This window comes from Cotesia typhae, unplaced genomic scaffold (genome assembly GCF_013202065.1).
Source record: "Cotesia typhae breed Kobodo isofemale line unplaced genomic scaffold, CoteBio_Ctyphae contig_17, whole genome shotgun sequence".
Taxonomy (NCBI): Eukaryota; Metazoa; Arthropoda; class Insecta; order Hymenoptera; family Braconidae; genus Cotesia; species Cotesia typhae.
In genome coordinates, this window is record NW_027423724.1 from 1,442,923 (window position 1) to 1,457,412 (window position 14,490).

General features: G+C 36.0%; 2 protein-coding genes across 3 annotated transcripts; both read left to right on the plus strand.

Moving 5' to 3' along the window:
* Positions 1–480: 480 nt before the first annotated feature.
* Positions 481–2,683, plus strand: LOC141537834 (uncharacterized). Its single transcript, XM_074259015.1, has 2 exons — positions 481–772; positions 921–2,683. Exons 1-2 carry the CDS (start codon positions 481–483, stop codon positions 2,681–2,683), a joined length of 2,055 nt encoding a protein of 684 aa, XP_074115116.1.
* A 2,049-nt stretch (positions 2,684–4,732) lies between these two features.
* LOC141537851 (uncharacterized) lies at positions 4,733–6,940 on the plus strand. Of its 2 annotated transcripts, none has more exons than XM_074259035.1 (3): positions 4,733–5,834; positions 5,999–6,595; positions 6,783–6,940. In XM_074259035.1, the coding sequence occupies exons 1-3, from the start codon at positions 5,651–5,653 to the stop codon at positions 6,839–6,841; spliced, it is 840 nt and encodes a 279-aa protein (XP_074115136.1). In that variant the 5' UTR covers positions 4,733–5,650; the 3' UTR covers positions 6,842–6,940. The 2 variants fall into 2 exon arrangements, with proteins under 2 accessions (XP_074115136.1, XP_074115137.1); XM_074259036.1 differs by having other exon boundaries at positions 6,011–6,595.
* Positions 6,941–14,490: the final 7,550 nt, after the last annotated feature.

Genomic DNA, 14,490 nt, shown 5'->3' on the forward strand with positions numbered 1-14,490 from the left:
GCCATCTCAAACAGCAAAGGTTCATCATGTCATCTCAGACCAACCTGGAACGTCATTTCAAACTGAAGCAAAGCCATGGGTGAAGGACTTGAACAACACTTGCAAGTACTGTGGCAAGAATCATTACCTTTCCTTCTGTCCAGACTTCTCAGCGAAGCCTGATGCTGAAAAACTTGTTAGTCCATAACGAGCGGTTGTGTTACAACTGCTTAGGTAGACACAACTTGTACAAGTGTATTAACACTCAAACTTGCAAGCTGTGTAAAGAGCGCCATCATACATTGTTGCACGGCCTGTTTACAAAACCCAAAGAAAAGCCAGCACCTCTAACAGCCTTTTCTGAAAAGTTAACATCGCTGTCTCAGCATTCACAGACAGAAGACAAATCAACTCCACAATGACGGTGTCAGCCGTCATGTCGAAACCCACGCAGTCATCTCAAGCCAGGAAGTCATCTCAGATCAAGAGCATCTCAAACTGATGCTAATATTACGAAATATATCCAGTCATCTCAGACAATTGACATATCTAAGTCATCTCAGCCAGAGCAATTTTCCTGCTCAGGCAAAAGCGACAGCTTTATCAGCATTTAAAACAAGAACTGCAGTAATCCTGGCTACTTGCAAAGTACTAGTAGTGTCTCCAAATATGAAAACATATACAACTCGTCTTCTCATCGATCCAGGATCAGAATTGACATTAGTCTCAGCCAAGCTAGTTAAAGATGCAAAACTCAACCAACTAGCAGCTGTGATACCAATATTAGGCGTGGGTAATCAGTCTTCGAGCAAAACCCTTGGTCAAACGAACTTGACCATTGAGTCTTGCATCTCACATAAGCAAGTCCATCTCAGAGCATAGATCCAGAGCATACATCCTGCCTCAAATCACTACTAAGATTCCATCAGTCTCCATCACAGATCAGCATTGGTCTCATCTGAGCAAGCTAGAGAGAGCAGATCCAGACTTACTAAAGCCTGGACACGTTGAAATACTCATAGGAGCAGATACGCTTAATCAAATACTAGAACCATCTCCAAAAATTAAAGCACAATCAGATGAGCCATTAGCAATTCACACAATCTTTGGATGGGCCTTTCTTGGACCAGCATCATCTCAAGCACGAAATCTCCCTTTCAGGTCGCTTCATACTGTGACAAACGATGAGCTTCAGGACTCCCTCACAAGATTCTGGGTTCAGGAAGAAGTACCAGATCAAACAAAGCCATCTCTCAGTTTAGCAGAAGCTCATTGTGAAGACTATAACACCAGCACACTCTCACGAAACCAAGAAGGTCGCTACGTCGTCCGAATACCACTATCAGCTGAAATCTCACAATTAGGAGATTCCAGAGCTATCGCTTACCGGTGTTTGAAACGACTTCTCAAGCGTCTAGATTCCGACGAAATTCTCAAACAGCGGTATATGGACTTCGTGCAGGAGTATGAAACATTAGGCCACATGGTAGCGGTTCCAAAGGATGCCCCTGAACCTCAACATCATTATTTACCTCATCATGGAGTTCTCAGAGAACAGAGCACTTCAACCAAGCTTAGAGTCGTGTTCAACGGGTCGTGCAAGACCACTTCTCAAGTCTCTCTCAACGACATTCAACACACAGGCCCAAAAACTCAACGAGACATCATTGATGTATTGTTATGGATCAGACGCTATAAATACATTTTTTTGACAGACATTGTAAAGATGTTTAGGCAAATTCAAGTTCATAAGAAAGATTGGGACTTGCAACGAATTCTTTGGATCAACAAGCAGCGTAACGTACAAGCATATCAATTGACAACGGTTACGTATGGGACTCGATCAGCGCCGTATCTTGCCTGCAGAACCCTCAAGAGACTAGTGGAAGACGAACGAGAGAATTATCCTCTTGCAGTTGATGCAATTCTGAAAGGAAGTTACGTAGATGACATCTCTGGTGAAGCTGACACGATTGAACTTCTTAATGAAATCGCTCAACAGCTCAACAATATGTGCGCTTCAGCATGCTTACCATTAGATAAGTGGAAAAGCAACAGTCAGGAGTTCATCATCCCATCAGCATCTGAATTAAAAGACGAGTCAACAGTTCATATCTTTGATGATTCTTTATCTAAAGTACTTGGCATTTCATGGTCATCCTCTCAAGATCAGTTTACGTTTCAAGGTACTATCTCAGAAACGAACTCAATAACTAAAAGGACGATTCTCTCTGAAGTAGCTCAGCTCTTTGATCCATTAGGACTCATCTCACCTGTAGTAATTCGAGAAAAGATTCTACTCCAGCAGCTATGGCTTGAAAAGCTAGACTGGGATGATCAACTCTGCCCTGATACAATTCATCAATGGGCTAAGTTTAGAGAAGACATCTCAAAATTAACTGACCTTCGAATACCCAGATGGATTAATCTGCAATCTAATTCGTACTCCATCCAACTACATGGATTCTCCGATGCATCTCAGCTAGCAATGGCAGCAGTTGTTTACCTCAGAGTCACTGATCATAGAGGAATTTCGAAAGTCACTCTAGTCTGCTCAAAAACCAAAGTCGCTCCGATCAAGCGGCTAACTATTACACGATTAGAGCTTTCAGCTGCTGTACTTCTCACCCACCTAATAAGGCATACGCAAACTACATTGGAACTCCAAGATGTCCCAGTATTTCTCTGGACGACTCTTCAATAACACTTGCATTGGTTAAAAATAACCCCATGAAATGGAAGGAATACGTTGGAAACAGAGTTTCAACTATCCATCAGACACTCCCAAATGCAAGTTGGAGATACACATCAGGAAAGCTCAATCCAGCAGATTGTGCTTCAAGAGGTCTAACCGCTTCTCAACTAATTCAGCATCATCTCTGGTGGACGGGCCCACCATGGTTACCTCAATCTCCAGAATATTGGCCAATCTCCGTAGCTCCATCTCCAACATTCATTCAAGTTAGATTAAAATTAACAATTAAAAACTAATTAAAATTTTGCATGAAAATTAATAATTAAAATTAACTTTTGGAAAATTATCAAGAATTAAAAAATAAAATTATAATGGAAACAAATTTCGCTAACTTAGAAAATTAAAGTCATCAATCAGTAAATTAAATTAAAAAAATTACAAGCGTAAAATTGTTAATAGATCAAAATTTTTCAAAAACTTCGATAAATAAATTTGTCAAATTCCAGTATGATGATTTCAAAAATAATTCACATAAAAATTTAGCCAAGTTGACGACTAAGTCTCAAATCTTAACTGGAATTCAAAATAGACTTAAGGCGATTATTCAGGCAGTTTGAATTCGAGTAAATTTTAATTAATCTAAAATTTAGGTTGAATAAAACGCTGCTGTGATATTAATAATTAAGCAACCAGAATTTAATTAAATTATTTATCGAAGTCAAGTTAGGGACCGGGAAATTTGATTCTCAATAAGTCATGTTGTAAAAAGTATTACGGATTTTAAAATGATTGTAAATTAAAGTCAAGTGTGTATTTGGATGGAATTAATTTATTAAATTGTGTGTGTGTGAGTGTGTGTGTGTGTGTGTGTGTGTGTGTGTGTGTGTGTGTGTGTGTGTGTGTGTGTGGGAAATATTTTACAGTATATACTCCTTGTTCACGGGCTGTCGAGGAGGTTAGATTTAGCAGGTTGTCGACTAGTGTTATAGTATCCTCCTCTGTCCTAGTCGACTTCAGGTTCCTTAGACCCGTTGTGAAGGTACGGGCGACAGCGAAAAGACTAAGGACGGTATAGACCGTGGGCAGGGGTCCGGGCGACCACCCAAAGTCATATCTAGAGTCATAGAGCGTGAGGGTCCGGTGGATAGCGCGACTTAGGTAGAAACTGCGTTATAGACACTCCTTATGAGGGTACCGTCAGGAATAAGCAACTATGATAGAAACTGCGATATAGACGCTCCATATAAGGGTATCGTTAGGAATAGGGAAAACGTTTATGTATATGAAAGTGTATGTGAAATTTAATGTGATGTTTAAATTGTTGTAAAATTAAGTAAATAAATTTATAATTAATGTTAATTTTAATTGTTCTTATTTACGTCAATCTTTTATAATTTCTCTCGACCCTATGATATCTCTCTTGCTTGGACCGGTTTGGGAAACCGTGATAAAAATTCCAGTGGCGCCCTTAAATTTGAAACTTAAATAAAGGGGTGACCAAGGAACGGAATTCAACCCGTTACACAATTACTTAGAGGAATTGAATGTAGATATTCAGAATTCATAAAAATAAACTATTCATTTCTAGTTTGACAAGAATAACAACATAATTAATTTTTTATATCATTGACTATGTCGGAAGGGTGAACTACGTCTCACTAAGTAGAAGTTTAACAGTTTTTTTAATAATATTATATGCACACTAGGGTGATTCAAAAAAAAAGAATATTTTTTTTTTCGTTTGGTACTCTGAAAAATAGGTTCCTAGACACCTCTAAGAAAGCCTCTCCAAGCATGAGTTCTTAATTGTAACGGGAAGGTCCTCCTTCTTACAGTTTTCTATTTTTTCTTATTATCAGATAGAAAAATTTATATCTCGCTTCCAACTACTTGAAAAAATATCTTGTTCCTTAGATTTTGTAGGAAATTGAATGCTCTACAAAAAAGGTCTCTTACGATTTTTTCGTAAACCCAACCGTTTAAAAGATATTAACGGTTAAAGTTTGATTATTTTTGGGAAAATTTTTTATTTATGAATTTTATAACTCAATGAAAAAAAAAACATTATGAATGATGAAACTCATAGTTTTGTAGGAAATTTACTGCTCTATAAAAATGGTCTCTTATGATTTTTCGATCAAGTTGAGCGTTTACGAGATATTCATCGTCAAACATCAATGCATATCAATTTTTCTAGTTTTTGATCAATAATTCGAAAAATTTCAATTTATTCTGTGAGTTTCAAGGAAATTTAGACAAATTTGAGTTTTTATTATAAAAGCAACTCCTATAGATGTTTTCTGTTCAAAAATTCATTTGAAAGTTTTTATTCTAATAATATTTTTTTTAAATTTTATCTTTAATAATTTAAAATCTTAATCGCGTTGTCATTTATTATTATGAAATTTGTTCAGTGCGTATTTTTAAATTGTTTTTCACAAAATATACATAAAATTTTCGTTCGAGGGGATTTTTGTTTTGAATTCCATTTCTTCTTCTGTTTGTCTTCTGAAACTAACGCCATCTATGTTTTTTACTCTCAACTATCTTCAGTATCTACCCATTTAATACCGTATTTTCAGTGTTCCTAAAACTGATCATCTTGAATACGTAATAAAATAATTCATTTTAAATAAGTCTTATAATCATCACATAAATTTATTTATCATCAATTAACCTACAATGAATAAAGCAATACGTTTTATCGGAATACCTCTACAAAGAATTTCGGAACGTAAGTTACCAAAAGTGAAAGAGGTTATGCGTGTGTTTTTCTACCAACTTAAAATTTTAAAGTATTCAATCAAACAAAGTGCTAAAAATTCAGTTGACCAAGTTATTGAACTGTGGAGAAAAAATTAGATTCCAACTAGTGGAGCTCCTAATGCAGTCAAAAAATTTCTTCGCTATCACAGTCAATGGTTAAAATTACAAAAAAATTTCGATAAAAAGAATTCAGCGCAAAACCAAAAGGAAATGAAATTTCAGACTGATCTTGAACAATTATTCGACATTGTGAGCGAAAAATCCTTAAAAGTGCTTGATGATAATATTAGAAAGTTGTATTTGGATCAAAAATTCGGTACCCATAAAGAGATTCTTTCTAATAATGTACCTGTATCAAACTTAACCACAACTATGATGGGAATAGATGAGAGTAGTAAGTATCTGAGATATTTAATTATTATAAAGTCAGGTAGTAGTGTAACTTTTCATAGATGACTAGATGACATTTGACTAGACAATTTTTGGAGTCCTTTCTTAATTATTTGTCATCAAAATGAATAAATTCTATACATTTTCTTCGTTTAATTTATAAAACAGATCTTATTCCAGACTTAGATCAACCGTCTACCAGTCATGCGATTGTTCCAAGTGAAAAATCAGAGTCGTTCTCTACGTATACATTAAGTGGAGTTACAAATTTTGGATCTGATTCAGAGTATGAACCTCCAATTCCGACAAAACGAGCAAAACTTGATGTCTTAACTCCTGAAGTCATTTTTGGACTCGACCGAGCTAATGTCAGCAGTAGAAATGCGATGTTTATTATTGCTCCGGTTTTACTAGCAGTAGGTATTAAAATTGAAGATACAACGCTCAGTTATAGTTCAATTCAACGAGCTCGTATGCTTCAAAGAGAAGACATTGCTAAAGGACTTAATGACTACTTTAAGACACACGATAAATACGTTGTGCATTGGGACGGAAAAATGCTGAATGACCTTGTTGGATCAAAATCTGTGGAACGGCTACCAGTTATTTTAACTGCATTTGGTACCGAACAATTACTTGGGGTTCCAAAAATGAATTCTGGGACGGCAGACAATCAAACATCAGCCATTTTATCGACATTGAGTGAATGGGGTATTACTAATTATGTTAAGGCGATGTGTTTTGACACGACGGCAGTTAATACAGGTAACTTATCAATGATAATTTAATCTAAAAAATATTTAATTATTAACGTTCTAGTTTAATTTTTATTGCTTACTGAATTTCACTTTTGAAATTATTGAGAATTATTTACTCATTTGGATTTTAAATATAATCTACAATTTGTTGAAAATATTAAATTTAACGATAGTTATCTATTTTCTTTATACAGGAATTCATAACGGTACATGTAAGGCAATTGAAAAGACTTTGGGAAGAGAGTTAATCTAGTTACCATGTCGTCACCACATTTTTGAGATCATATTGAGAAGTGCATTTGAAGTATATTGGCCTGTGTCATCTGGGCCAAACGTACCAATGTTCGGAAGATTTAAAAATCATGGGATGAAATAAATAAAACTAATTATAAATCTGGAATTGAAGATACTGTTGTTGCTGATATCATTTTGGATAAAAAAATGAAATATCTAGTTTAATTGCACAATCCTTACAGGTATGATTTAACTGCGATTTTAAGAAAAAAATTTTCTTGTTTCTGACAAATTTTTAATTGTTTTTGATAGTTACTACAACCCCGAGATGACTATAAAGAATTGTTGGAATTGTCGTTGATTTTCCTTGGAGAAATGCCTCAAGAAGAAATTTTTTCAAACGTCCTGGTGCAATTCATCATGCTAGGTGGATGGCGAAGGCAATTTACAGTTTAAAAATGTTTCTATTCAGAAATGAATTTAAACTTTCTAATAAAGAATTGGACGGTCTTCGGCAAATTTGTATATTTATAGTTACACTGTATTTAAAAGCTTGGTTTTCATCAACTTCTGCAACAACTGCTGCTAATCATTACTTGCAGTTTTTGAAAAATTTATTCGAATACAAAAATATCAATTCATTGATTTCTTCAGCAACTTGTGAAAAAATGATTTTGCATTTATGGTATTTAAGTGATGAACTTGCCATTTTATCATTATTTGACGATACCGTTTCATTGGAAGTAAAAAAATATTGTTGGAGCTGTTAATACTCGTAACGGTACAGATTCTAAAGCTAAAAATTTATAATTGATAAAAACGATTTGAATTCATTAACGCAAAAAGTCTGAGTGACTTTGTTTCTAAAAAGTCTTTAAATCTCTTTAAAATCTTTGATTTACCATATGACTTCCTTGATAAAGATATTGAATCGTGGCCTACTAATGACAGTTACATTGAAAATAAAGAATACTTTAACCAATTGAAAGTTGTTAATGATTCAGCAGAACGAGCTGTTGCATTAGTTAGTGAGTATAATCAATGCTTGACAAAAATGAAGAGCAATTCCAATACTTATTGCAAATTATCAAAGAACATCGAAAAAACTACCCAAACTGCAATAGAGGAAATTATTTACAGTAAAAGTGTACCGTTATGTTGAAAATATTGAAAATTATATGGCAGTTGATAATTAAATAAATAAATTCTTCGATAAAAAAGTGAAACACATGTGAAACACACTAAATTGAATTATATATTTAAAAAAATGCACTAATTTTTTGTTTTAATGTAATCAAACATGTCCAAGACTAAAAAAACTAATTAAAAAAATAGTTCATAACATATTTCTATTCATAGAAACTCAAATTTGTCTAAATTTCCTTGAAACTCACAGAATAAATTGAAATTTTTCGAATTATTGATCAAAAACTAGAAAAATTGATATGCATTGATGTTTGACGATGAATATCTCGTAAACGCTCAACTTGATCGAAAAATCATAAGAGACCATTTTTATAGAGCAGTAAATTTCCTACAAAACTATGAGTTTCATCATTCATAATAATTTTTTTTCATTGAGTTATAAAATTCATAAGAAATAAAAAATTTTCCCAAAAATAATCAAACTTTAACCGTTAATATCTTTTAAACGGTTGGGTTTACGAAAAAATCGTAAGAGACCTTTTTTGTAGAGCATTCAATTTCCTACAAAATTTAAGGAACAAGATATTTTTTCAAGTAGTTGGAAGCGAGATATAAATTTTTCTATCTGATAATAAGAAAAAATAGAAAACTGTAAGAAGGAGGACCTTCCCGTTACAATTAAGAACTCATGCTTGGAGAGGCTTTCTTAGAGGTGTCTAGGAACCTATTTTTCAGAGTACCAAACGAAAAAAAAAATATTCTTTTTTTTTTAATCTCCCTAATGCACACCGAAATAGCTTAGTTTATAAAAAGAAATTTTAATTCTCATACTTTTTAAGGAAATTATGTTGTTATGTACAAAAAATACAATCTTAGAATTCGGTAGCTGGACTATCGGAGGTACGGATAACAGATGAATTTCCCTAACGGAAGGATCGTTAGGTTTTAATATTTGGGTTCGCGAAGGTAAAAACCCCGGAGAGGGCCCCTTGGAATAGACAATCGACCTCGGAGATAATAATAATAACCTCCACTAACTATTACGTATTTGACTCGAATAATGATTCAGCCTTGGATTAGACGTTTATCTTTATCTTCTTCCGCTGCTTGGCTGCTTTCTTCCTCCTGCTGACTGGAAATCGAAGATTGCAGATTCTTAACTTGGAAACGATGATACACTTCGATTCGGGTTTTTAGTTTGTATATTTTGATTGGATGGCCCTATGGGCAAACACGTCTCAATTTACACTATTCAATTATTAACTGTTAACAATATAAAATGAAGAGTAAAAGTTTATGAGTTTGTAACCGAAGTAACGACCCCGGCAAACAAAAGTTCGCCGTTTAAAGTTAATAAAGAAAAATTCAATTTGAGAGGGGACCAGGTCACCGGGACTGTGGGAATCTCGATTATCGTAAAGACGAATCGTTGTTCGAAGAATCACTATCTCAGACCTCAGAAATACCGCTAAGGAAATCGGAATGAATAATTAGGGAAAAGATGACTAATTAATTTTGTTATGTCCACCCCAAAATTTTTCTTAAATTCAAATCGCCCGTAAAGATGGTAAACATCTCTATTCGCGAAAGCCACAATAAAACACATACTACGCGACTGCTGGTTGACTAGCTGGGACTTCTGCAAGTTCAGCACCGCGAAGTTCCAAAAAGGCCAGTGTTAGCCAACGCCTGGGCTTTGTTAGTTAATTCGACTTCCGCATTTTACTTGACGGGCCCGTGCCTTGTAAAAGTCCCTTATCTCAATTTGCGCTGCATTTAAAACGAATTCAGACTCAATTCAATCAGTAGGCCACGTATTACTTATAAAACTTATCATAGAGAGTCGTATTTTCAATGGTCTAATTTGCTCTGCACTTAAGCGAGAATCCGGCCAAAAAGTTTATTTAAAATATTTCTAAAGCTCGATTTGCGCACTTTACCTTACGGGGAACTGGAGTACGTTAGCTTAAATAATTAGAATTTACTAATATTATTACGTCTAAAAATACAATCGTGAAGGTGTAAGTTTTAGTGTTTATAAATAAATTTAAAAACCAGAAGAAAAATCAGCTATTCTCATTCAAGCATAAGAAGCCCTTAAAATAAGCAGCCTAATCCACCCTACTCTATCTGCTGCAAGAAACGACGGAACGGCCCAATTAAAAGAAGAGGCGCTGAGAGCAGCCCCTGGAATCACGGATCTGGCGATAATAAATAATCCGACAAGTAGTAAGTACATCTATCTACTTTAAAATTCCATCATTCTCAAACGAAGGCGTGGTAAGTTCGTACGTCGAAGACGTCCCACATAAATAATTAAACCAACGGAATTTAAACCTCCGTTGCGTATTCTTTAAATCGTTAGTCCAAACCTCCACCGTTTACGCTACCGCTTTAAAAACTCCTTTGGACATAACATAAAGATCACTGGTGGCAGCGGTGGGATTTCGAGTACGAAATTATTTATATCGAACTTTCGTTCGAGAAAACTTAAATTTCAACATATTTTAAATTTTATACTTTACAAAATTTCCTTTGCCCGGAATTCTTTTTCAAAAGGTTATAGAACTCTAATAATACTGTTTCACAATCAGTTTTTGACCTTAACGTACACTCTTGCTTAGTAATCAAATATTACAATAAAGAATTCGCTGACGCGTTTCTATCCGGGTTGGTTAATACCAAGCGGAATTTGCATTCGCAACTCCTGTCAGCAAAATTAATTATATTTCGGCATTGAGAAATTAAAATAAAAATTTTTTTTGCTAATTAATCAGTATTAACTTTAACCATAACTATTTCGAGATTTTGGAGAATTTGTTTTCACCCCTTACACTACATTTACACTACATTTTAAGAGAAGTGTGCTGTGAATCTAGCACCTCCTCTTACAACACTCTCACAGTGAAATTGAATTTAGCTCTTTACACTCTCTCAAATTGAATTTAGCACATTTTTTTGACCACACATTCACGAGGGAATAAAACAATTTTAATATTCAAAATTTTTTTTTTATTAAAACAAAATTTTTTACTGAAATCTTTTTGCTGACTCGAGACAAAAATACTTCAACACCAAGAAAATTTTTTTTTCTATCTGTTATAATATATGTAATATTCATATACTTGTTCTACTAAAATACAAACATAAATTGTAGGACAATTAAATTCCTTCTCGTGGAACGACCGAATCACAATTTCGCGATTCGAAATTTAGATTATCGTTTTCGAATAAATCCACTATTTAGGGTTATTACAGTTTTTTTTTCTTGAGATTTTTGATGGTCGATGGGAGAGAGTAGATGGTCGGGCTATCGATACCATCTAAAAAAGATACATTCGTATTTTATTAACGACAGGGTCTATCACTGCCCCCTTATTGAAACTAGATATTGGGAGGAAGATACGGAACCCGCGAAAAAGGTTCAATAAGGCTAGCGGTCCGAAAGTCATAGAAAACGTTAAAGCAATTTCTGAACTTTACTGAAAAATATTGAAAATTCGTCAAGCCCAAACCCATCAAAGCTCCGTTAAACCCATCTACACAACCGACTCTAAACCCCCATTCCGAACAGATTTATCTCGAACGATAACAAAACATAAAATTTTATCTCTTCCACCCTTATTACCCTTTCAAATTTCATAAAAGCAAAAGTTTAAAGGAACTCCTATAAAAAAAAAGGAAAAAAAAATTTTTTTTATTGAAATTTCTTTTGCGACTATATAGATTTTCTTTGAACTCTTGCTTCACTCTCTTAACTACTCTTCGCTAACTAAGCAAAAATTAAATCTAACCTTGAGTAGTCAGTTACAACATATGCGTAACTAGACTCCAATCTCGTCTACAATTCACAAATAGATTTAACAATAAAAGAAACTTTATTGAAATAAAAATCAGATAAAATTATTGTTGTCTGATTAAAGCATTCAAATCTTCTCTTATTTCAACCTTGGAATTGTTTACTACAAATTCACCTACCGACTCTTCCTTGTTTACACTTCCGTACTCGTCACTCGGTAACTGTACGCGCGATAACTAATCATTTTCTCCGGTTATTGTACTCTACAGCTGCTTACCTACTTACCTAGTGACCGAATAAAAATATATCGCGATTTAAATCAAATAAAATCCAAATTCTTTTTTTCTTTCTTTTGAGTTCCTCGAATAAAAGCTCTTGTGAACCTTCTTTAATTCCATACCTTGCACGGAATAGTTGAATATAGCCTGACTATCTCATACTAAAATCGTGGAACTGTTCGAGGACGAGTCTGGAACGATTTTTGTCCCTTGCTCGAACGATTTTTCGTTTGGAGTCATGGAAAGAAAAACTTTCCGCGTCGATAACTCTTTAAACGAGGAAAAACCTTAATGTCCAAATAAAATCCCTCGCTAAGGAACTACACGACGCGCTCCCGTACTTCAACGGAAAAGTTCCCAATGCTGTAAAAGATTTCGAACTATTGGACGGAATAGTAAGAAATTGGTTACCAAGCATCCCAGCCGATAACCAAGGCTTTTTCGCTCGCCGCATAGCCCAAAAACTGTACGGGCGGGCCGAAAGATTAATCAAACACGTCGAATTAGCTTCTGTAGAGAATATCTTATTAGTCCTAGCTCGAAAATTAAAAAGGGGCGACCCATACATTACCTGGCTGAGAAGTTTAGCTGCTGCGGCCCCAAAAGACTCAGAAAATATTGAAGACTTGTATTATCGGTTAAGCGAGATGGTTCGTCGTATTGAACTTAATGCTCCCGAAGAGGACAGACCTATAGTAAAACGGACATTCGAAAAAACTGCAGCTACCACACTGTACGAATACTTGCCGGACTTCTTAAGATGCCTATGCAAAATAAGAAGAGCCGAAACTCTAGATGACATGTACAAAGCCATCGAAAATGACGCCTACAGAAGACCTGAACGTAGAGGATCTATGAGAGACGATGGACTTATACAAGGCGAGTCTCTACCACCCTCAGTACAATTCCACAGACGATCCGGATACGACAGTAACAGACATTAGCCGCAAATGCAGAGATCATCTCGAGATTATGACGACAGAGGTAATTATCGCGAACTGCCTCGCATTTTAAAATACCAGGAGTACAGTCAAGCTCCTAGGACGAGTGCTCTTGGACCCCAACGTCCTACAGACTATTATAAAGACCCATTTCACAACAGTTACGAAGACAATCATTACAGTCCGAATTACCGACCGGAACAGCATGTGATAGGATCCATCTTCGCGTTCGGAACCGAGTGAAACCCTCAATTGATGCCTAGAACTCAAAATTATTACCAGCCGCGGACTTTCTAAAATTATAACCTAACCGTTACCATCCGAGGGTATTAGGTTTAACAAAAAAGGCTGTTCACTTCGAAGAAGATGAAGATTCGGAAGAGGCTAAATTACGGCATAAGACGGACTCTACGATAATCTACAACGGTCCATTTTGCCCAAAGGGAGAACGTCGAGACGCTTTCGATCCTTTAAACGGATCGGGCGCTCGTCAATCGGAGGCAATGGCGAGTATGCTCGTCCAGTCTCCGCCTACTTCAACGAGGGGTCCCAACACCTATCAAACGAATCAAAGAGGCCAATATTGGGGTTTCCCGAATCAATACAACCAATCGATATTACGAAATCCCCAAAAACAAGTCCTAGAACATCAAGCGACTATGACGGAACCAATGCCTCTCCCGAGACCAGAACAACTAACAAATCCGAACAACTCGACGTCACCATCGGGACCAATAGGCCAACAATTGATGACTGCAGCAGAGCTACGAGCATAGTCCAGGACGAACCAAAATGTTTTACCACAGGAAGAGGCCCCACAGTCCACCTATGAAGTCCAGCACTTCGAAATGGGGGAGCAAACGCCTTACTCAATACCGGTTTCGATTAGAACCTTCTCTCCATTGACGAATTACGCGACGAGGCCCTTTGCAACATCGAAACCACAGGAGTAGTAGGAGGCATTGCTACGATCTCAATGCCCATAACCGGTTCCATAAATCTTAAAATCTTCGGAGTCAAAATCACGTTCCATCTCGTGCCAGAACCACCTGGCGGTTATAAGGCCATTCTCGGAAACGAATTTTTCATTCAAGAACGCGTAACCATCTCGTTTTACTGGAACAACTTAGTAACAAAAAATAAACCTATTCAACCTATTCCGACAATTAACCCAAGAAAGTTCCCAGAGCAAAAGGTCCTCGCTCTAGGAAGTGGGCCAAAAATTTACGTATCGTGTAATTTACTCCTAGGCAATCATCAGCGATTCCTCATCGATACCGGGGGGGATGTATAACTCATCAATGCATCCGCTTTAAAACCCGAAGCAATTATCGATATCGGAAAAGCTAGGAGATTCCAAGAGCTCAATGATAGTACCTTCGAGACCCTAGGAGCAATACCAACCTCAATTCCCGGACCCTCCACAAGTGATCAGCCACCAGACATGGATCAAGAGGGGGACGATGAAGCTGAAAAAGACGATAACACCGAAAGAAATTAAGAA